The 24,734-nt window shown below is 45.4% G+C and overlaps 1 protein-coding gene across 1 annotated transcript in view; it reads right to left on the reverse strand.

The window, feature by feature from the left end:
- Nucleotides 1–1,183: 1,183 nt before the first annotated feature.
- The window catches only part of LOC129149569 (zinc finger protein 14-like), a 29,812-nt gene continuing 6,261 nt past the window's right edge, over nt 1,184–24,734 (reverse strand). Inside the window, exons 2-6 of the mRNA XM_054718343.1 lie at nt 5,964–6,086; nt 5,505–5,596; nt 4,127–4,522; nt 2,586–4,045; nt 1,184–1,239 (exon numbers count right to left, since the gene is read on the reverse strand). Of these exons, the coding sequence (XP_054574318.1) occupies nt 1,184–1,239; nt 2,586–4,045; nt 4,127–4,522; nt 5,505–5,596; nt 5,964–6,086 (2,127 nt within the window). The remainder of the gene's footprint in view (nt 1,240–2,585; nt 4,046–4,126; nt 4,523–5,504; nt 5,597–5,963; nt 6,087–24,734) is intronic.

Below are 24,734 nucleotides of genomic sequence, written 5' to 3' on the forward strand. Positions count from 1 at the left end.
CTGAAAGTTAATTTGTTCAGGAAGTCTGTTTGAGAAGGGATTTGTACAAAAACCGAATCATTTTTCCCCCATTAGAAATCATGTAAATTGAATTAATCTGTTCCAGAGGCCAAATGATTTCCTGTTAAAACCTTTCTTATATTCTGCACATCTAATGTACTGTTTAATCTATAAATAAACACTTTTGTTCAATTTATCGAACCACCCCCTACTAGCTCAAAGGAATCACTTTTAGCATTCAGGTGAAGGGTGTCTTCCAGGTCAGTATGTAGCATCTTTACTTGTTCCATTGCCTCCAAAATGGCTGTCACTGGCTAACTGCTTTCCCTTTTTCCAAACCAATAAGTTTTAATACCTCTTCAGTGGCCTGTGATCATTGTTTCTCTCACACCTTTAACAACATTAGCACTCTTGTGCTAATCATTGAATCCACCCCCCAAAAAAGCACCCTCTCCTTTGTTGCCTAAAAGAAGCTTTTAGGCATGCTGAGGTGTCAGCTTGAAAAGATTGTCGGTTACAAAACAGAGGTTGGTTCCACCATGGACACATTTTTTCTGTGTACAACTTAGTCAAGAACAGGATTTTTCGAGATGAGAGACATTTGAGAAATGATGTTTGTACATTCTTAAAAAATATATTTTATTGATTTTTTTACAGAGAGGAAGGGAGAGGGATAGAGAGTTAGAAACATTGATGAGAGGGAAAGATCGATCAGCTGCCTCCTGTAACACTCCCTACTGGGGATGTGCCTGAAATCAAGGTACATGCCCTTAACTGGAATCAAACCTGGGACCTTTCAGTCCGCAGGCCAACACTCTATCCACTATGCCAAACCGGCTAGGGCTAACTGTACATATTTTTATTGTTGAATATATTACAGATGTCCTCCTTCCCCCATCCTCCACTGTTTATTGATTTATTTTCCAAGAGAAAGAAACATCTATATGAGTGAAACATTGAAAGGTTGCCTTTCCTATGTGCCTGAACCAGGGACCGAACCCAAAACCTGATTATGTGCCCTGACCCCGAATGGAACCCATGACATTTCAGTGTTCAGGAGGATGCTCAATTGAGCAATACTGGTCAGGGCAGTTTGTGGTTATTCATATTATTTGAATACATTTCATTACATCCCTTTTAAAAATAGGGATGTGATTTTGTTGATGTTTGGCTAGAAGGAACTTTAAAACTGTCCCGTGGCTCCTTGGCACTGCACCATTGTAGCTGTCACAGTGGTATCTGAATCACAGTCAATGGTAGTATCAACAGGACAAGATGATTACTAGCCAAATTAGACCTCATGCAATTGCAAGCTAGAGAACAGTGTGTACTCTTCAGAAAACAGTCTCAACCATGACAGTGGACACCTGTGAGCTTGCAGGAAAAACCAACCTATAGCAGATCTTTAATGTTGAATTGTGAACATCTATAAAGCTTACACCCAACATCAATGGAAGTAAAGCACTTTAGTTTTGTGGATTTTTTGGCTGGCAGGGCAAAGATTGAAAAAAAAAACCTTAAATATTCTCTTCTTAATGTAAACTTCATAACACAGTTCCCAGCCAAAAGCAACACAAAAACCATCCATGAAAATAATTCACATGGGACTCTCCAGTGAATTGTAAGTACAAATATATGGCAAATACTTATTAATTAAAATAATAGTAAATTTCAAGTGCAATTCAAAAATTAAAAAAGAACACATATGTGTGTATGGCTTATTCATTGAATACCTGTCAGGGCACATTTCTGGGTAGCAGGGTCTGTCCCTGGTCAGGAACATGGGAAAACAACCCATCTATGTTTCTCTCTCACATGGATGTTTCTCTCTATGCCTCTCTCTCTCCCTTTCTCCCTTCAAAAAAGCAATTTAAAAACTAACAATAAAAGAATGAATACTGATAATGACCAAATATGTCAAAAGTTTATAGAACTTCTTTAATGTTGTGAATTTTGAGGAGTATATGACTTAATTTGCAACAGGCTTACATGTACCAGTTAGTTAAAATAATAGGATTTCTTTTCAGTGAAGTGTTTAAGCTAAAGTTTGTTTTAGTTGTCAATTATACAGTGTACATTCTCACATGTTATTTTAGAGATAGATATGAGGCAACATAAAGGTTTCCCAACATTTTTACATTCAATACAATTCTCAACATTGAGCTTTTTCATGACCTTTCCAAGCAAAAGGGACAGCTGAAGGCTTTCCCTCCTTCTCTATATGTATACACTATTTCTCCAGGTGCATTCTCACAAATCCAAGAAAGGCTCTCCCACATTCCTTATGTCCATACACTTACTATTGGATGTGAGTTCCTTCATGATTTTGTGAAGAACTAGGATGGCCAAAGGCTCTTCTACCATCTTTACATGACAGGGTTTCTGTTCAGTGAGTTCTTTCATCCTTTACAATAAATTGGAGGAAATAAATGCTTTCTAACCCTCTTACATTTCTAGGGTCTATCTCCAATATGGATTATCGTACATGATGGTACAGCTGAGAGATAAATGAACCAGAATCAAACCCAGGACACTTCAGTCCACAGATCGGTGCTCTTTCCACTGAGCCAAACTGGCTAGGGCACCAGTATGAGTTCTTACATGACATCGGAGGGAAGCTGAGTAAGAGAAAGCTTTGCCACAATGCTTACATTCATAGGGTTTTTCCCCAGTGTGAGTTCTTTCATGATTTCTAAGGTAATAGGGATAAAGGAAACTTTTACCACATTCCTTACATTCATGAGACTTCTTTCCATGATGAGTTATTTTATGTTCTCTAAGACATTTGGTAGAGAAGAAGGATTTCTCACATTCCTTACATTCATAGGGTTTCTCCCCAGTATGCATCCTTTCATGATTTCTAAGAGAAGTGGAATGTCTGAAAGCTTTCCCACATTGCTTACATTCATAGGGTTTCTCCCCAGTATGCATTTTTTCATGATATCTAAGAGATGTGGAAAAATTAAAAGTCTTACCACATTGCTGACATTCATAGGGCTTTTCTCCACATTGTGTTCTTTCATGTTCTCGAGAGTACTTGCGACTATGGAAAGCTTTGCCACAATGCTTACATTCATAGGGTTTTTCCCCGGTATGAGTTCTTTCATGATCTTGGAGAGGAACTGGATAAGAGAAAGCTTTGCCACAATGCTTACATTTATAGGGTTTTTCCCCAGTATGAGTTCTTTCATGACATTGGAGGTAAGTGGGATAAGAGAAAGCTTTGCCACAATGCTTACATTTATAGGGTTTTTCCCCAGTATGAGTTCTTTCATGACATTGGAGGTAAGTGGGATAAGAGAAAGCTTTGCCACAATGCTTACATTTATAGGGTTTTTCCCCAGTATGAATTCTTTCATGACGTCGGAGGGAAGTTCGACGAGAGAAATATTTATCACAATGCTTACATTCATAGGGTTTCGACCCAGTATGAATTCTCTCATGATCTCGAAAGTAATAGGGATCATAGAATGTTTTACCACATTCCTTACATTCATGAGGTTTCATTCCTTCATGACTCTTTTTATGTTTTCCAAGAGAGCTGAGCCTACTGAAGACTTTCCCACATTGCTTACATTCATAGGGTTTTTCCCCGGTATGAGTTGTTTTATGATTTTGGAGGGAAGTTGAATAAGAGAAAACTTTACCACAAAGCTTACATTCATACGGTTTTTCCCCAGTATGAGTTCTTTCATGACGATGGAGTGAAACTACATAAGAAAAAGCTTTGCAACAAAGCTTACATTTATATGGTTTTTCCCCAGTATGAATTCTTTCATGACGCTGGAGGGAAGTTCGATGAGAGAAATCTTTACCACAATGCTTACATTCATAGGGTTTTGATCCAGTATGAGTTCTTTCATGATCTCTAAGGGAACAGCGATCACGGAATGTTTTACCACATTCCTTACATTCATGAGGCTTCTTTCCATCATGACTTCTTTTATGTTTCCCAAGAGAGCTGAGCCAACTGAAGACTTTCCCACATTGCTTACATTCATAAGGTTTCTCACCAGTATGTGTTCTTTCATGATTTCTAAGAGAACTGGAAGTAAAACTTTTACCAGATTTCTTACACTGATAGGACTTTTCTCCAGTATGTGTTCTTTCATTTTCTCTAGAGTACTTGGGAGATCTGATAGCTTTGCCACATTGCTTACTTTGATATGGTTTCTTGCCAATATGAGTGTTTTTGTGGATTATAAAATAAATGAGATAACTAAAGCCTTTGCCACAGTGCTTACACTCATATGGTTTCCCACCAATATGTGATCTTCCGTGATTTCTAAGGGAAGTTGAATAGTGGAAAGCTTTCCCACATACCTTACATTCATACGTCTTTTCTCCACTGGGTTTCCCTTCATGTCTTCGAATATGTTGGTGATGCTTAATAGCTTTCTCAGGTTCCTTACATTTATGAGGGTTTTCTTCATATTCCTGACACAGGTGTAGTTTGGGTCCAATGGTAGAGCTCAGGTGGTTATTAAAGGATAAATAATGTATGAAGATTTGACTACACAACCTAGATTTAAGTTGTTTTATATCAGTAGGAGTTTCCTTCTTTTCATTATAATTTTGGATCTGACTGAAGTTTCCTCTGCATTGACAACCATCCTTCCATTTATAGAGATTCTCTATAATATAACTGCTGTAAAAATCAGAAGCATATTATTATTACTATGTTAATGACTTAATATTTATTAATAGTATGACAATGACATATTTACCATTTTCAAGGAAAGTGTGGGGTTCCTGTACATTCTTATTATTTGAAAGTGGATATCCTAAAACCTCTGAAATAGGTTGGATCATAGATATTATGAAAACATTTATATTCATTAATGGTACTTCTGTATATTGTTTCCAATTGTAATTATTTTTTATACACTACACATCCAGGTCATATTTCAGAAAAAAACACATTTTGATGAGATTATTCTAAGAATTAATACATTTAAAGCTGGGCTGATGTAATTGGATTGCCTGTTTTTAAGATTCTTTTGTCAACTAGAACCACGTGGCTTAGTGGTTTAGTATGGACCCATGCACAAGAGGGTTGCCAGTTCAATTCCCTGACAGGGAACATGGCCAGGTAGCAGGCTTATTAATCTCAGTACAGGATATGCAGGAGGCAGCCAATTGATGTTTCTATCTCTCACTCTCACCTCCACACTCTAAAATCAATAAAAACATATTTTCACACCATCAGCGTGCCTCAGTAGTTGAGGTTTGACCCATGAACCAGGAGGTCATGGTTCGATTCCCAGTCAGGTCAAGTGCCCAGATTGTGGACTTGAATCCGTGTGTGGGGTGAGCAGGAGGCAACTGATCAATAATTCTCTCTCATCACTAATATTTCTCTCTTTTTGTCCCTCTCCCTATCTTTCTGAAATAAATAAAAATTTATTTAAAATATAAATGAGTAAAATAAATATATAAAAACATATTTTCCAAAAACCAGATTCTCTTATGAGACATTGCTTTCTCATGTCAATGCCACTCACCTAAGATTCAGCCCATGATTTTCATACTGATCTTCAATGTCATGGCCTTCACATTTTTCTTCTACAATACATGCTAGAAAAAGCATTATAAACTATTAAGGAATTTGAAAAATGGTTAGATTTTAGGTACACAATGAGCTGTGATCATTCCTAGTTTAATTACCAATGTACTCCCTCTCATACTTCAGTTCTTTAAACAGCACTGATGAGCAAGCAACACCAGTTTTCTAATTGACTAAATAAGTAAAAAGTTATTGCCAACCAGCGTAGCTCACTGGTTGACCATCAACCTATGAACAAGGAAGTCACGGGTCAATTCCCAGTAGGCCTGGTTTGCAGGCTATATCAGTGATTCTCCCTCATCATTACCTTTTTTTTCTCTCTCTCTTTCTCTCTCCCTTCCTCTCTAAAATCAATAAAAATATATTAAAAAACAAAAAAATTGTCATAACTACCTACTGATGCCAGGTTCCAGAAGGTTTCCAGCATCACATCTGTGTAGAGTTTCTTCTGGGTCAGATCCAGGAAAGCCCACTCCTCCATGGTGAACTCCACATTAACATCCTCAAAGGCCACTGAGTCCTAAAACATCCCACATACGCATATAGGAGAATGGTTATGACAGCACTGGTGACCTATACATAATTCATAAGAAGTTCACATAGGACACATGATCCCCAACATTCAGTCTATGACTTGATTGTAAGACTAGCAAGACTATTTGCCACACTCACTTACTTATGAAAACATGGAATTTATTGATATGATTTTACTGTGATCACTTCACGTCTTCATTGCTCTCTAATGTCAGGGTGAAGAGTACCTTGAACAACTTCTATATTAATAAATTCAAATATTTCTATGTTAATCCCATCAATTCTTTGTGAGAAACTTCATCTCCTTTATAATCACCATTTGATGCAGTACTCCATGACACACTGTCATATCTGCATAAAGTTTTAATGACTATGAATACAATAAAGGCCTGGTAGCTTTCTATTCTCATCACCAAACAGGAGAGGCCAGGCGGTGTGTGGAAATTCAACTTGGAATAAAATGTACTTGGCCATACTGATCTGAAGTACTCCAGATTCTCAGAAGTAGTCAGATACACCTGAATGAATGAAAATATTCTCATGGAGGAGTATGGATGATAATTTATTTTTATATTACTTGTTAGTAACTCAGTTTGACCTTATTTTGCCTCTCTCATTTCATGGAGATAGGACTTAGAGTTAGATCTCAGGCATGAGCAAGACAGAACGACTTAGCCCTCTACAAAAGTCCTCTACTCATGAGCCTGAGGGTTACTTCATACTGGTTTTTAGAACACATAGACATGGATATTGAAACCATAAGATCACACATAAAAAAGTATTTCTGGTAGAATTGAACACTGTAACTGGGGCCTGGACCTTGAGGAACAATTTAGGACTTGGCATGGAAGGGGCCTTTATTGAAATCTGCAATATATGCATGTAGAAATAGCACACGATTACAAAATACATAAAGGGTTAGGGCATTACTGAAAATATCAGGTGGAAAACACTGTAAAATTTATCTAAATACTATGTTCTACATCTGAAACATACAAAATAAAATTAAATGTAAACTGTAATTGCAATGTACAGTGTAAGTAGAATACTATATATGTACACTATATATGTTGTTTATGAATAAGAAAAATTAATAACACTAAAGTGTCCATACTACCCAAAGAAATCTATAGATTCAATGCAATTCCTATCAAGATACTAATGGTGTATTTCACATAATTAAAACAAATATTCAAAAATTTTATATGGAACCACAAAACACCCTGAATAGCAACAGCAATCTTGAGAATGAAGAACAAATGTGGATGAATCACACTACCTAATATCCAACTGTACTACAAGGCCATAGTAATCAAAACAGCATGGTCTTGGCATAAAAATAGCATATAAATCAGTGGCATAGAACAGAGACACCAGAAATAAAGCCAAGCCTTTATGGTGAAGGAATAATTGAAACAGGAGGCCAGAATATACAATAAAAGTAGTATATTCAATAAATGATGGGACTACATCAAGCTAAAAGGAAAACATCAACAAAATAAAGACAGACAATGAAATGAGAGAACATATTCATCAATGAAACATCTGCAAAAGGGTTCCTACCCAAAATTACAAAGAATTTATATAACTAAACACCAAAACAAAAGACCATGGGTTCCGTTTCAGGTCAGGGCACTTACCCCAGTTTTGTATTTGATTCCCAATTGGGGTATGAATGGGAGTCAATCAACAGATGACCCTCCCCCAGCCTCCTATCTCTCTAAAATCAATACAAAGCAAATACGCACCCCTGCATTCATTTAGCATCATTTACAACTAGAGGCCCAGTGCACAAATTCATGCACATTGAAAGAAAATTAATTAGAAAAAATATTTTAGAGGCCAGGAGGGACTGCAGAAAACCTCCAGGGCATGTCTGGCCATCTTGCCCAATCCTGATCGGCCAGACCCCAGCAGCAAGCTAACCTACCGGTTGATGGTCAGCGACTGGTCGAGCAGTCACCCGAACGGTTGAACACTTAGCATATTAGGCTTTTATATAGAGAGAGATAGCCCAGATTTGGAAGAAGCTCAATTGCTCATCAGTAGGTGAGTGGATAACAAAGCCGGGGTACAACTCAATTGAATATTACTCAGCCATAAAGATGAAGGAAATCTTACCCTGTGTGACAGCACGGATGGACCTGGAGACCATTATGCTAAGTGAATAAGCCAGTAAGAAAAAGAAAAATATCTCATGATTTCATTTACATGTGAAATCTAAGGAAGAAAAGAAGCTAACAAAGTATAAAAAGACTCATAGATACAGAAAACAGACCGATAGCTGTCAGATGGGTGGCGGGGTCACTCTGTGCACGGAGCCTAGGTGTTGGGAGACTGGATGAAAAAAGGGGGAGGAATTAAGCAAAACAAACAAACTCTTAGACCAGGCGTCCTCAAACTACGGCCCATGGGCCACATGCGGGTGTTTTTGCCATTTTGTTTTTTACTTAAAAATAAGATATGTGCAGTGTGCATAGGAATTTGTTCATAGTTTTTTTTTAACTATAGTCCAGCCCTCCAACGGTCTGAGGGACAGTGAACTGGCCCCCTGTTTAAAAAGTTTGAGGACCCCTGTCTTAGACTCTGACAACAGCATGGGGATTACCAGAGGGAAAGGGGGTGTGAGGAGGTAGAAGAGGGTAAAGGGGAGGATTAAATGGTTATGGAAGGAGACTTTGGGGTGGGGAACACGCAATACAATGTACACATGATGTGTTATTCATTGTTCACTTGAAACATATAATTTTATTAGCCAATGTCATCCCAATATGTTAAAAAAGTTTGTGTTTGTTTTTTTTAATTTAAAAACATAAAACTGGCCAAGAGACACATGAAAACATGTTCAAAGTCACTTATTATCCGAGAGATGCAAATCAAAACAACAATGCGGTACCATCTCACACCTGTCAGAATGGCTATCATCAACAAATCAACAAACGACAAGTGTTGGCGAGGATGCAGAGAAAAAGGAACCCTCGTGCACTGCTGGTGGGAATGCAGACTGGTGCAGCCACTGTGGAGAACAGTATGGAGTTTCCTCAAAAAACTGAAAATGGAACTCCCATTTGACCCAGTAATCCCACTCCTGGGAATATATCCGAAGAAACTAGAAACACCAATCAGAAAGGATATATGCACCACTATGTTCATAGCAGCACAATTTACAATAGCTAAGATTTGGAAACAGCCTAGGTGCCCATCAGCAGATGACTGGATCGGAAAACTGTGGTACATCTACACAATGGAATACTATGCTGCCATAAAAAAGAAGGAATTCTCATCATTTGCAGCAACCTGGATGGAATTGGAGAACATTATGCTAAGTGAAATAAGCCAGTCAATGAAAGAAAAATACCACATGATCTCACTCATTTAGGGATACTAAAGAACATTATAAAGTGGTGAACAAAAAGATAGATACAGAGACAGTAAAGCATCAAACAGACTTTCAGATTACAGGGGGGAAGTTAGGGAGAGGTGGGGGAGTTATGAAATCAAACGAAGGACTTGTATGCATGCATATAAGCATAAACAATGGACGCAAAACTCTGGGGGGGGGAGGGCATGTGTGGGTGTGGGGTGGGGGGGTAATGGTAAGATATGTACACATATAATACCTCAATAAAAAAATATTAAAAAAAAATAAATAAAAACATAAAACTTACAAAAGTGATTTTTTCCCCAAAAACTTGATGCTACTCTAGGGGCTCTTCTCCCAACTGGTCTCATTTCTTTTTTCTTTTTTTGAGTTTTCATGAGATTTTTATTTTCTTCTTTGGCAACAGCTGTATTCTCCAACTGTTCTTAAAATCTTTTATTGTTGAGAGTATTACAAATGTCCCACAAATGTCCCCCCCTTTCCTCCCACTGCCCCCTCCACCTGGGTCCCACCTCACCCCAGGCCTTCACCACTCTATTGTCTGTGTTCAAAGGTCATGCATATATGCATATAAGATCTTTGGTTAATCTCTCCCTGCTCCCTCCACTTCCCTCTGAGATGCCTTAGTCTGTTCTATGTTTCCATGCCTCTGGTTCTATTTTATTCATCAGTTTATTTTGTCCATTAGATTTCTTGTTTGTTTGACTTTTAAATTCAGTTGTGGATAAGTATGTATTTATTACCAATTTATTATTCATATTTTGGATCCTCCTCCTCCCCAACCCTTCTTCTTCTTCTTCTTAAAGAATACCCCTCAACATTTCATGTAATACTGATTAGGTGGTGATGAACTCCTTCAGCTTTTTCTTGTCTGTGAAGCTCTTTATCTGACCTTCAATTCTAAATGATAGCTTTGTTGGGTAATCTTGCTATTCATCACTTTGAATATTTCTTGCCAGAATTATTCCCTTCTGGCCTGCAAAGTTTCTGTGGAAAAATCAGCTGACAGTCGTATGGGCACTCCCTTGTAGGTAACTGACTGCTTTTCTCCTGATGCTTTAAAGATTCTCTTTTTGTCTTTAACTCTTGGCATTTAATTATGATGTGTCTTGGTGTGGGCCTCTTTGGGTTCCTCTTGTTTGGGATTCTCTGGGCTTCCTAGACTTGTAAGTTTATTTCTTTCACCAGGTAGGGAAGTTTTCTGTCATTATTTCTTCAAATAGGTTTTCTTTTTTTTTTTTTAATTTCTTTATTGATTAAAGTGTCACATATTTGTCTTCATCCCCCCATTCCCATCCCACACCCCTCCCCACGGATGCCCCCACCCCCTGTTGAACTTAACCGTTGGATAGGCTCATATGCATGCACACAAGTCCTTTGGTTGATCTCTCCCCCCTCCTCCCAACCTCCCCTATCCTCCCTCTGAGGCCCGATAGTCCGATCGATGCCTCCTTGTTTCTGGTTCTGTTCTTGTTCCTCAGTCTATGTTATTCATCATTTCCCCTAGATGAGCGAGATCATATGTCACTAGATATATACTTATAAGAACTGAATGTGAGAGGAGCAATAATAGTTATGCTGACAGGCAAATGAGTCAGTCTGTAGTGAGTTTCTTTCTGGACCAACAGTTCTTTTGAGACCCAATTTCAATGTCCACCAGTTCCTTATGTGTACATGTCAGCACTGACCCCTCAGCTCTGGATGGTGGACAAATGCTGGTAACGGAGGTCCGACTCCCTCTGGTTTGGTCTCGGCCGGACCCAGGGGCACGGCTTCACCCGGACTAAGGGGAACGTGGCCTCACACAGACCCAAGGGGCGCGTGGCCTCACCCGGGACCGGGACCCAGCCTCACCCGGATGGATCCAGGGGCACACGGCCTCACCCGGACCCAGGATCCGGCTTCACACGTACCCAGGGGCGCATGGCCTCTCCCAGACCCAGGGGCCCGTGGCCTCACCTGGGCCTAGGTGCGCGAGGCCTCACCCGGATCCAGGGACACATGGCCTCACCCGGACCCAGGGGCGCGTGGCCTCTCCCAGACCCGGGGGCACGTGGCCTCACCCGGACCTAGGTGTGCGAGGCCTCACCCGGATCCAGGGACACATGGCCTCACCCGGACCCGGGGGTGCGTGGCCTCTCCCAGACCCGGGGGCACATGGCCTCACCCGGACCCGGGACCCAGCCTCACCCGGATCCAGGGACACGTGGCCTCACCCGGACCCGGGGGCGCGTGGCCTCTCCCAGACCCAGGGGCACGTGGCCTCACCCGGGCCTAGGTGCGCGAGGCCTCACCCGGATCCAGGGACACATGGCCTCACCCAGACCCAGGGGCGCGTGGCCTCTCCCAGACCAGGGGCACGTGGCCTCACCCGGACCCGGGACCCAGCCTCACCCGGATCCAGGGACACATGGCCTCACCCGGACCCGGGGGCGCGTGGCCTCTCCCAGGCTTAGGTGCGCGAGGCCTCACCCGGATCCAGGGACACATGGCCTCACCCGGACCCAGGGACGTGAGGCCTCACCTAGACCCAGAGGCGTGTGACCACACCCGAGTCCAGAGGCGCGCAACCTCGCCTGCATCCGAGTCCCAGCGGGGTTTCGTCTTCTTGATCCCAATTCCTGTTGGTCCATTCCCTCTCAGCAATTCCCTCGGCCATCCCCCCAGAGCTCCAGGACGGCTGCCGCAGAACCTGCCGGGCGGCAGGCTCGGCGAAGCTCCGGTGCGCCCGGTGCACGGCGGCGGGCTGGTCCAGTGTCGCTGCGTCGGCCCTTGGGTCTGCAGCGGTGGCCGGTCGCCGAGCGTGTGCACCTGGCCGCTTCCGGGGCATTGAGACTCCTGAAGGACTCGGAGGTCAGCAACGCGGAGTCTCCCACCCCCTGTCCCCCATGGGCTCGTCCGTCCGCGCCCGGCAGCCAGTGGAGCCGTCCCCCCAGCCGGAGACCGCCAGGGGAACTGCGCCAAGCACGCCCCAGGCCGCCATTGTGTCGCCCGAGCCGTAGTTCTCAAAGTGTGGTCTTTGGGTCACCGTCATCAGCATCATCCTGCATACCCCCCTTTTATTCTAGTTGTAGAGCATCCGCTCAGCCAGCCCTCCGGTGGCCCTGGACGGCGCCCGCTCCGCTCTCCCGCTGCAGTCTCAAAATTGTTGTGGTAGGCAACAATCAGGCTTCCGCCCTATGCCTCCATCCTGGTCCTCCTTTGTATAGCTAAGTCTTGACTGTTGTTGGCGTCACCGGGAGGAACCGTCCTCCAGGCCAATTGGCCGTGAGGGCCCTCCTTGTCTACAAAGGAAGAGTTGCTGCGCAGGAGACACGCGCATGGGCCGGGTCTTGGTGCAGCAAGGCCCCGGCGTTCACTGAATCTGCCCCCCGAATGCGTCCCCTATGCGCGTGGTTGAAATCTGGTGTCATCTCCCACAGACCACTAGATGCCCCCGTCTCCGGGTGTCCAATGGGGTGTAGGTCAGCTACTGCCTTAGGTACTCAGCAGGGATTACTGCAAAAACTGTAGTTTCCTCCTCCTGTCTGAGTGGCCCTGGAGCAGTCCGACTAGAACCACAGTTCATCTGGCCAAGCTGCCAGAGGGCAGGCCACCCACATGCACAAGCCGTTGCTTGGAGCGTAGGTGCGCCTGCAAGACTTGCGGGGCGGGTCTTCAAAACGTGCGGGGCGGGTCCGAGGGCGGGGCGGGTCCCAGGGCGGGGCGGGGTCTTAGGGCGGGGCGGGGTCTCAGGGCGCCAACAGGCCATGGCGCGGCGAACCGCAATGGCTAGAAGTCTGCTCCTTCTGCCTTCCACGTTTCTAAGCCCCCTCGTTCCGCACTCCAGCGCAGCAAACACTGATTGCTGGGCGCACCTCCGCAAGAGTCCCGCCTCTCCCCGCAGGCATCTGGGTCTCCCGCGCGTCCCCAGAAGCTGGGTTTCAGGGTGATGGGGAGCTAATCTCCCCTAGGGTTGGAACAAAAGCCGCGTGTCCCTTCCCCCACCACCAGCCCGACCCACGCGCCTCCGCACCTCATCCCCTCCGATTTTGCTGGTTTCCTCTTCCCTCTTAGCTGTAAATCTACCATTCAGCCATCTCTCCTGTAGTTCTGGGTGGCAGACGCTCTGTCCTCCGGTCGTGCCCCTGAAATTGCTGTGCGTAGCGCAGTTCGCAGTTCATTTGTTTAACTTTGCCGCCTTCTTGGTTCTCCTCTGTCAAAATGTCTAGAGGACTTGAATGTAAGATGGGAAATCCTAAGAATCCTCCAAATCGGTGTTGGCGGCCTCCGGGGCCCCGAGGATCTCCCTGGGCAGCTCAGCCAGGTCGGTGGCGCGGATGAGCCCCTCCTGCAGAAAGATGGTCTCTTTCTTCACCAAGAGCCGCTGCGCCGAGTCCGCGGCCACCGCCACAGCAGCTGCCACGGCGCCCACGAGCCCATGGCCCCGGCTGCGGTGCTGACTGAGAGGAGCAGCCGCCCGGTCTGGGGAGACGCGAGCAGCAGTCGCCACCCTCACCAGTCCATGTTTCAGTTGTATTTCCGAAACTGCCATGCGAGGCAACAGATCAGCCTTTCACCTCCGCCACCATCTTGCCTCTCAAATAGGTTTTCAATACCTCATGCTCTCTCTTCTCCTTCTGGCACCCCCATAATGTGAATGTTGGTACGCTTGCAGTTGTCCCAGAGGCTCCTTACACTATCTTTATATTTTTGGATTCTTTTTTCTCTTTGCTTTTCTGAGTAGGTGTTTTTTGCTTCCTCGTATTCCAAGTTGTTGATTTGATTCTCGGAATCCTCTATTCTCCTGTTGAATCCTTGTAAATTATTCTTTATTGCAGTTAGTATAGGCTTAATTTCTGACTGGTCCTTTTTTATGTCTTTGACATTCTCACTAAGATCCTTGAAAGTCTTACTAAGTCCACTGAAGTTCCCATTAATTCACTTCAAACTCTCATTAAAATCCTTGAGTAACCTTATAATCATTGTTTTGAATTCTGCTTCCATTTCTTTTACTTGTGACATGTTTCTTTGTCTCCGCATGTTAGCTGCTTCCCTGTATTTGTTTCTCTATATTAGGTAGAGCTGCTATGTCTTCTGGAATTAGCCTTGTGTAGTAGGTGTCCTGTAGGGCCCAAGGGCTCAGTTTCCCCAGTCACCTGAGCTGGGCACTCTAGGTAGGCCCATGTGTGCACAGTCTTGTAGTTGAGCCTTGACTGCTGTTTCCAAAATGCCATGAAATTGGGCCACCTTGTTGCACAAGTCAGGACGCCACTTTTGAAGGGCCAGGTAGAAAGGATTTTTCAGGAGATCTTCATCATAAAGAGCCATATGGACTTCAGATGGGGCAAAGCGAGACTCTTAAAGGCTACATAGTTTCACTCCCTGACCTTTCGGGAGCAGCGGCAACACCACCGGCCCCTGGGATCCGGCCCCAGGTACCTCAACTGGTCTCATTTCTGAGCTCTCCTGTGAGTTCCAGCAGCAGGACAGTCTATCCCAGGCATAGGACCTGCCCACAGCATAATTCCCCTAAATGCTGCTCCCAGAGAGACATCATACCCACTGATGTCTATGTGTAGGGAACACAGAAAGGTTCCTACTCACCACTTGTGATGCCAGAAAACCCAATGATCTATTCAGTAGAGCAACGACAAAATAGGGAAACCTCTCTTGTCTTAGGTCCAGGGAGAGGAAGGAGTAAGATAACCTCCTGGTTGAGCCCTAATTATTTTTTCTACAGAGCAGGGATTGGGAACCTTTTTTCTGACAAGAGCCATTTGGATACTTATAACATAATTCATGGGCCATACAATATCATCAACTTAAAAATTAGCCTGCTACTTGCCATGGCTGGAGAAATCTGCATCCTCGGTAGAGGCAGGGTAGCTCCAGGCCAGGTTTTGGCACCACCGTCTGCTGCCTCAGCACCCCCACACCCTCCCACTCCCACCGCCTGGTTGTGGAGGAGGGGGTGTGCAGAAAGCCGGACAAAGTTGGGTACAAGTCCCTCTCTCTCCCTGGCCCTCATTGGTAACTCGCTTGATCAGAAATTGATACTCTTGTGTTCAATTCATTGATCAGCCCAAGGTGACACCAGGAGCTGTCGCCACCACTGCACCCAGAGTCGGCCCTCCACTCCGGATGCCCCCCAGGACCTGTGCCACCACCATGGGACTGGAGAGGGGAGGCCCCGGTGGTCCGCGGGGTGCGCGGGCGCGAGCGGGAAGAGGACTGTGGGAGGTCGGTGGCGCCTGGCCACCTGCCATGCCTTATTCCTGGGGAAAGTTTGTGGGGAGTTGCTGTGGGGGGCGAAGCGCCTTGCCTCTCCAGGAGGAGCCTCTGCCATCACTGCGTGGCAGAGCTGAGCTGGTGGCGCGGTCGGTATGGGCTTCAGCCGCTGCCCCCAGCTGTCAGCGGGCGGGGCCACGCCGCTGCTCCCGCATTTGGTGGTCCCCCGGGTTTGTTTACGTCTGGGCGGGAGCCCCGGGGCCACCACAGACCCTGAAGCGCCCTGATCTTTTGCATGCTTATCCAAGAGGGACCCAGCTAGGGGCGCTTTGAGGAAACGTGCGAGGGGTGGTGGGTCCGTGTGGAGCCTTGGTGTTGGGTGCCCAGGAGCTCTCAGAGGGCAGGCGCCCGCGGGTAACACGTGATAGGGCTGCAACTTTCTCCAAACGCAGCCCCCCCATCCCCACCCCCGCGCTGTTTCCCTGGGTGGGGGTGCCACCTCCCCGCCACCTGTCCCAGCCTCTCACCGGAGCTCAGGGTTTCCTGCAGCCCCTAGTAACCCTCCCACTCCCCTTTGGCCCTCTCTTCCCAAATAGGTCTGGGGGGTACAATGGAGCGCGTCCCAGTTCGGCACCAAAATGCCTTCTCGGTTTGGGTTCTTGAAAGCAGAGCCCGCGGGGACCCGTGGAACTGTGGCGTGCTGGGCCGTGGTCCATGCACTGAGCCCGGCGCGCCCCGGGCTCTCCATCCAGCGCCAAAGCTGTCACCATGCCCAGGGGGTGCGTTCTTGTGGTCCACGTCCCATCCAGAGGAGCGGGGCGCCCTCAGGGTCCGCCCCAACCTGCCAGCTCCATGCTCGCCTTGCCTGGACAGCCTCAGAACTCTGCCAGCTGAATGTTGTGTGTAGTGGGAGCCAAGTTGAAGGTGAGCGGCGTGTGAGCCAGAAACTCCGTGAGCGCTGGGGACACTCGGCAGCTTAAAAGGGCTCAGGGCGTCCTGGCACTTCGGGGGGGTCCCTCAGCGTCCCCAAGGGCTGGGTACTGCTCTCAACTGTAAGGTGTGTGTGAAAGTAAACTTGGCCGAACTTTCCTAACCCAGAGGACTGGTGATTGTGACCTACAATACTTTTAGGAGGAAATCCAGATACAGGCTACTATGAAATGAAGCAGATTAGATTAAAACATATAAAAATGGAGTCCCACAACTCTAATTGTATATGCTTGTTTTTGCCCTTGACTACATAAGAACTTGGTAACGCAGACTCAGCATTGTTATGAAATTTCTTCCGATGCTTAACTAGGAAGACTGTGAAATAGGTATTTCCGATAAGATTAAAACTTAAAGGAGTTTGAGTATGCATTGACTAAAAATAGATTACTCCAAAGTGTCTACTGTGTAAATTAAATTCCTGAATATAATGAACATAGCCAAATGGCATTTTTGATACATCGGTCTACCCTGTTTTATGAAAACAAACAAACAAACAAACAAAAAAACTCCTTTTCACAATTTTTTAAAAAAATTGCCTACTAAATTTGGTCAAACATTTATTTAAGTGGCAGAGCCAGAGCAAATGATTCCAGGACCACTTTAAAGAGGGCCCAATACCATACCATGCCTGCCAATTGCCTAGAAATGCATGAAAGCTCACTCTCTGTTACACAGAAGTGAAGACAACAGGCTCAGCAATGCCACATGGGGCAGCACAGCTCCCAGCACCATACGCCCGGCACCCAGCAGCCACAGGTGAGCAAGTCTGAGAAACAGAAGACAGACCCACATGGCTGGATGTTGGGATGTGCTGGGAGCAAGTTCAAGTGTTATGGTCACCTGCAGAGGTGTGGATCAGAGTGATGCTGGTGTGTCAGCCCTCACACCCACACCAAGAGAGCAGGAAAAGCCTTAGGACTCACATAGAGGTCTCAAAGGAGGGCCTGGGTGGCCTCTCCAGCAGCTGAGACCTGGCTTCAGAGCCAGAAATGGAGCCTGGTGTGGTCATGTGGGGCTTCGAAGATGGTCCTGGGCAAGAGTTCTGCACAGGCAGGGATTCTGTGGTTTGAATCACCTGCTGCTCTATAGGAGACACCACCCAGGTTTTCCTATCAGCTGGTTCAAGTGGGAGGCAATAGGGACAAGAGCAGACTGAGGCTCAAGCTGTCAGCAGGCAACCATCAAAAACTGAAAAGTTTGCGGAAACTCATGGCTCAGTGGTTGAGCATCCACCTATGAACCAGGAGGTCACAGCCCTGTTCAGGGCACATGCCCAGGTTTCAGGCTTGATCCCCAGTGGGGGATTAGGTGGGGGCGTGGAGGCAGCCGATGGATTAGTCTTCTCATCATTCATGTTGAGGGATAGAGAGTTAGAAACATCGATGAGAGAGAAACATTGATCAGCTGCCTCCTGTACACCACCCACTGGGGATGTGCCCGCAACCAAGGTACATGCCCTTGACCAGAATCGAACTGGGACCCTTCAGTCCGCAGGCCGATGCTCTATCCACTGAGCCAAACTGATCAGGGTTCATCATAGATATTTTTATATCTCTCTCCCTCTCCCTTCCTCTCTGAAACCAATAAAGATATATATGTATATTTCAAAATGAACAGTCCAAGTGCTAATTATAAGGTAAGAAAAACCCTCAGATCTTGTGCTCTGCTGGGGAGTCAGCTGCCTGGGCCTGAGTGTGGGCAGACTCTAAGGTGTCAGGGATTGAATTGTGTGCCTCCGGGGAAGGGGTCATTCCCCAAAGTTTCCTGTGAACCTGACTGGTGCCTCCCCCTCAAGAGAGATGCCCTAGGAGAAACCAAGATGGCGGCATAGGTTAAACACCTAACCTGCAGCCTCACACAACAATTTCAAAAACACAACTAAAAGACAAAAACGTCTACCACCCAGAACCACGGGAAAGCTGGCTCAGTGGAAGATTTACAGCTGAGAAGAGAAAGGAGCACAATCGCTGAAAAGCTGAGGTACGGAGGCACGTGAATCGGGCCGGCGGCGGGCGGCTGGGTGCGCGGCTTTTCTTCAACCCGCAGGGAGACAAGCTCCCGATCACTCTGAAATCCAGTTTCTGGGGACACTCGGGGGACCCAGACGCCTAAGGGGAGAAGCTGGACTCTCGGCCATCGGGTCGGAAAGTGAGAGTGACTTTTTTGCAGAGGTGCGCCCAGCAATCATTGTTTACTGCGCTGGTGCGCGGGGCGCAGGGACTTGGAAACGTGGAAAGGCAGAGACGGCTGACGGCAGCCATTGCCGTTGGCCACGCCCCAGCCTAGTGACGCCCTGAGACCCCCCCCAGCCCTGAGGCCCCGCCCTGAGGCCCTGCCCCGCCCTGAGGCCCCGTCCAGGCTCCACACAGCGGCTTTTGCATATAAATGGCCTGTTCTGTGGCAGCTTAACCAACTACAGCTCCAGACTGCTCCAAAACCGCCCAAGCAAAGGAGGAGAAAACTAGCCCTTGCTGTAGCTCCTGCTGGGGAACACACAGTACACAAGGGTACACCAAGAGTGTCCACCTCAAGTAACTGGGAGGCTGACCCATTGAACCAATAGGACACCTAGTAGACAAAACTACCCTACCAACTCAGGGAAGCAGAGAATATGAGAAGGCAAGGAAACAGATCACAAACCAAAGAAATGGAGGAGAATAAGCGACTGGACATAGAGTTCAAAACCACGGTTATAAGGTTTTTCAAGAATTTCATGGAAAAGGCCGATAAATTCAATGAGACCCTTGAGGATATGAAAAAGGACCAACTAGAAATTAAACATACACTGACTGAGATAAAAAATATTATACAGAGACCCAAAAGCAGACTAGAGGATTGCAAGAATCAACTCAAAGATTTGGAATACAAAGAGGCCAAGGACACTCCTCCAGAGAAGCATGAAGAGAAGAGAATTCAGAAAGTTGAAGATAGTGTAAGAAGTCTCTGGGACAACTTCAAGCGAACCAACATCAGAATTATGGGGGTACCAGAAGAAGAGAGAGAGCAAGATGCTGAAAACCTATTTGAAGAAATAATGAATGAAAACTTCCCCCACCTGATGAAAGAAATAGACTTACAAGTCCAGGAAGCGCACAGAACCCCAAACAAAAGGGATCCAAAGAGGACCACACCAAGACACATCATAATTAAAATGCCAAGAGCAAAAGACAAAGAGAGAATCTTACAAGCAGCAAGAGAAAAACAGTTAGTTACCTACAAGGGAGCTCCCATACGATTATCAGCTAATTTCTCAACAGAAACCATGCAGGCCAGACGGGAGTGGCAAGAAATATTCAAAGTGATGAATAGCAGGAACCTACAACCAAGACTACTCTACCCAGCAAAGTTATCATTCAGAATTGAAGGGCAGATAAAGAGCTTCACAGATAAGAAAAAGCTAAAGGAGTTCATCACCACCAAACCAGCATTATATGAAATGCTGAAAGGTATTCTTTAAAAAGAGGAAAAAGAAGAAGAAAGATAAAAATTATGAACAACAAATACATATCTATCAACAAGTGAATCTAAAAGTCAAGTGAATTAAAAATCTGAGGAACAGAATAAACTGGTGAACTTAATAGAATCAGAGGCATAGAATGGGAGTGGATTGATAATTCTCAGGGGGAAAGGGGTGTCTGTGTGGGGAGTATGGGAAGAGACTGGACAAAAATCATACACCTATGGAGAAGGACAGCGCGGGGGGAAGTAAGGGAGGAGGGGGGGTAGGAACTGGGTGGTGGGGAGATATGTGGGGAAAAAGGAGAAACAATTGTAATCTGAACAATAAAGATTCATTAAAAAAAAAAAAAAAAAGAGAGATGCCCTAGTCCCACCTCTGGACTCCCAGCAGCACGCCCCTCCTGGTGGCTCCACCATGCTGAGGTGAGAGCAGAATACAGGACAGCCTGAGTTGGGTGCTCAAGGCTGAGTGCCACTCCACCCACCTTCCCCCAAGCATGACGGACACCTCCCCTTTATGGGAGACCCCGAGCCCCGCCTGCCTCACACTTAGTGGGCCTGTCCTGCAGAGATCAGGTTCCTGGAGAATCTGGCACAGACTGAGCTGTGTGGCTCTAGGTCTGGGGCTGTTTTTCCTTCCCAGGCATCACCTGTACAGTGTACTCCCTCACATGGCCAAATTCTGGTCTGTTTGCATCTGATAAACTCTGCTGACCTCATCCTGAGGACTTCCTGAGGCCCTGCCCCACCACAAAGGTGTGGAGCATCCAGGAGTAGTGTCTAGACTTGGTATATATTGGGACATTTGCTAAGAAATGATCAAAACTGTATTTGAGGGGGGACTGGAGTAACAAGTACTGAAGGGATCAGCATATGTGGGCAGTGAGCCTTAAGTTGGACTTTTCTATTTTACAGATTTATTTAAAATAAATGTAGAAATTTACATACTCTTTTTAAATTTTGTATTTAAGAAGCCATTCTAGAATTTAATTCCTTTAATAACAGTTTAGCTCCTAAAATGTGTTGAGGTTTCAGAAATTTACATGTTTTTTTAAAAATATGTTTGTATTGATTTTAGTGAGGAATGAAGAATGAGAGATAGAAGCATATATATCTATATATCTATATATAAAAGCCCAATATGCAAATTGTCCCTTTGGGAGTTCAATTGTGCACCGACCACCAGGAGGCGGCACGGAACGAAGGAAGGTCCTGGCTGGCAGCTGGCAAAGGGGGCCCCGGCTGGCAGCCAGAAAGCCCCAATAGGCCCTGACCTGCGACTAGGCCTAGGGACCCTATCCATGCATGAATTTCGTGTACTGGGACTCTAGTCAATGATAAAAGAGAATGGGCTAGGGCTACATAATGTTTTAATAGTTTTCACATCAATTACAATAAAAATGCAATGATGTGTCCTAACCAGATTGGCTCAGTGGATAGAGTGTCGGCCTGTGAACTGAAGGGTTCCAGGTTCAATTCTAGTCAAGGGCATGTACCTTGGTTGTGGGTACATCCCCAGTAGGGGGTGTGTAGGGGCAGCTGATCGATGTTTCTCTTTCATTGATGTTTCTAACTCTCTATCCCTCTGTCTCCCTTCCTCTCTGTAAAAAAATCAATAAAATATATATTTTTTAAAAATTCAATGATGTTACCATTTTAAAATATATATATATTTATATATATTATTTAATTATTTATTTATTTAATAAAATTTTCATTCTCAGGGAAACTAGAGTGAAAGGGCTTCCCTAGTCAGTGGATAAAGGCTCTGAAGGAAAGAACCACATACATTGGATTCAGCTCAGATGAGCAGCCAGCTTCCCACAGGACAGTAGGAAAGCCACTTTCAGAAGGTTCCACATTCTAGACTCTCCTGGCTGAGACAGAACCCCTGGAGTGTCACAGTCCCTGGGGAAGCAGAGGAGGACACTTGAGCAGCCACCTCAGAAATGAAGTCTGGGAGCTCCAATACCCTCCTCTCCCTGGGGAATAATGGAAATGTGCTGGGCAGTCAGACAGACATGAGCAGAGCAAGGAGAATGGGCCAGGGGCAGAAGGTCATGCCTAGCAACAGACAACTGTAGGCTGGGACCTCATCCCCAGGGTGACCTTTCATCCCGTAGCATATTGCTGGTCATGCAGTTTAGAACCCGGACCTTTTCCCCCCTAGAAATAACCTCTAGGCCACACTTCTATTTTAGCTGCAGGCCCAGAAAAGCAGCAAAGCCAGAAAAGCGATGCCAGGGCTGACCTCAGGACCAGCTGCATTGAATGATGACCTGGGCCCTGGCCACAACCAATCAATTGGTGGAGACCCAGACTTGAAGGGACACATCTGGAAAGCTGCTGAATATTTTACTGAGATTTTCCCCTCGACCTCCCTTAAAATCTCCACCCTTAAACTCCTTAGGACAAAGAACCCAGCTTGCTCTCCTTCCTGGGAGCATGTCCCAACCTCTCTTCACCCACCCATCCCCCCCAGGCATGTAATAGCTACCTTTATCACTTCTAAGAGCCAGGGGCCCTTCCATTACCCCTATAACTTGTTTGGTAAGCCCATGCCTTCTAAAAATAACTTCTTCTACTTCTGTGATTTCCCAAATAAATGTTCTCTTATAGTTTGAGTCTTGGCTCTGAATTCATTCCCAGCCAGAATTCAAGCCCCTCTGCTGCTGAACCCAGATCCGGTCCAACCCCATGGGTCTAACACGAGGTGCTGCTCCCACCACAGACGTGCTTCCTCCCTCAGGCTTCAGCTCACAGTGATGGGGTGCTCAGCTGGATTCAGTGTAAGGTTCTGACCCAAATGAACTCCCAATCTCACCATCCCTAACCCAGGACACACCCTCCTGACTTTCCCAGATTTTCTCAATGTGCACCCACACCCTGGATGCAAAACTTCAACCGATGCCTAGAAACAGGCCCAGGAGGACCTCAACTAAAACCTCAGAAGGGGCATCACCCCCTCCGGCAGGTGCACTAGTTCCCCAGCTCTCCAGGGCTGTAGCTTCTCTCACTGTAAAGGCTCCCTCCATGGTGGGTGTGAGCAGGTTGTACACCTGCTGGTGGAGGCTCCCCAGGAAGGTGAGTGGGCCTTCAGGTACTTCCCTTGGCAGGCTCACGGGCGTGGGGGGGCTTCCTTAGCTCCTGGCCTCAGACCTCTGCTCCCCCCTTGAAGTTGCTCTGAACCACCATAGATGTTTAAAAGGACACAAAGCCAGTTTGGAACAATCAGCAAACTGGCTTAAACCCAGTGTTCATGCGTAAAGAAGGTATTAAAATGGTTAAGGCACTTTGCTAGCTCAACAAGAAAATCCACAAGTATCTATTTTTGCCTTTCAAAAAAGGATGCTAATTAATTATTTTTCCCATGGCAAGAATTTGTTTCATAAACTACTAATCATACTTCAACACTTCTAGTCCAAGCTCTAAAAATCCATCTGACTCACTCAAAATAATAGACCTTGTAATATTCCTACACATACTGGGAAGAAACAAGCCAAACAACAATTTAATGCATACAATGTAACGATTAAACATTTTATACTTTGTTTTAAGTTGCAATGATTGCACATATTTTAAAAAATATATATTTTTATTTATCTCAGAGGGGAAGGGAGAGAGAGAGATAGAAACATCAATGATGAGAGAGACTCATTGATTGGCTGCCTCCTGCACACCCCATACTGGAGATGGAGCCCACAACCCAGGCATGTGCCCTTGACTGGAATTGAACATGGGACCATTCAGTCCGCAGGCTGATGCTCTATCCATCGAGCCAAACCAGCTAGGGCAAGTGCATACATTTTTATTCATTGAAAACCTGAGACTAAAATCAAGTGAAAAATGTTTAAAGGTGACAAACTTGGGGAGAGGCAGGGCTGATGTACAACAGCCAGAAAGTTACCCAAGAGCAACCACCCAAAGGACTTCTCATAGGATTTCTGTTCCCCAGGAAAGATCCTGGAAAGAGAGGCACAAAGATTTTATGCAAATTACTTCCAGGTGGTTATTAGCTACCTGTAAACACACACACACACACACACACACACCACTTTTTAAAAACAGCCATTCGTTGACTATGGGAAAATAATAAACAATTAAAATTTTGCATCTATTCTATTAAAAAAAAGGGGACAATGGGCGCACAATGAATCATTTGTGTAAAGTCACAACATCAAAAGCAAAACTTAATACAGTCATGAGCCACATAACAACCTATGGTCAACAACAGACCTCATATAGGATGGTAGTCCCATAAGAGTATAATGGATTTGGAATAAAAAATAAAATACCTAGGAATAAACTTAACCAAGGAGGTAAAAGACCTGTCCTCAGAAAATTATAATACACTGAAGAAAGAAACTGAAGAAGATACAAATAAATGGAAGTAAATACTATACTCATGGATAAGAAGAATTAACATCATTAAAATGTCCATACTACCCAAGGTGATCTATAGATTCAGTGCAATTCCTATCAAAACACTGATGACGTTTTTCACAGGACTGGAACAAATAATTCAAAATGTTGCCTTGCTGGTTTGGCTCAGTGGATAGAGTGTCAGCCTGCAGACTGAAGGATCCTGGGGCA

Source organism: Eptesicus fuscus, chromosome 6, assembly GCF_027574615.1.
Source record: "Eptesicus fuscus isolate TK198812 chromosome 6, DD_ASM_mEF_20220401, whole genome shotgun sequence".
In the NCBI taxonomy this organism is placed as follows: domain Eukaryota; kingdom Metazoa; phylum Chordata; class Mammalia; order Chiroptera; family Vespertilionidae; genus Eptesicus; species Eptesicus fuscus.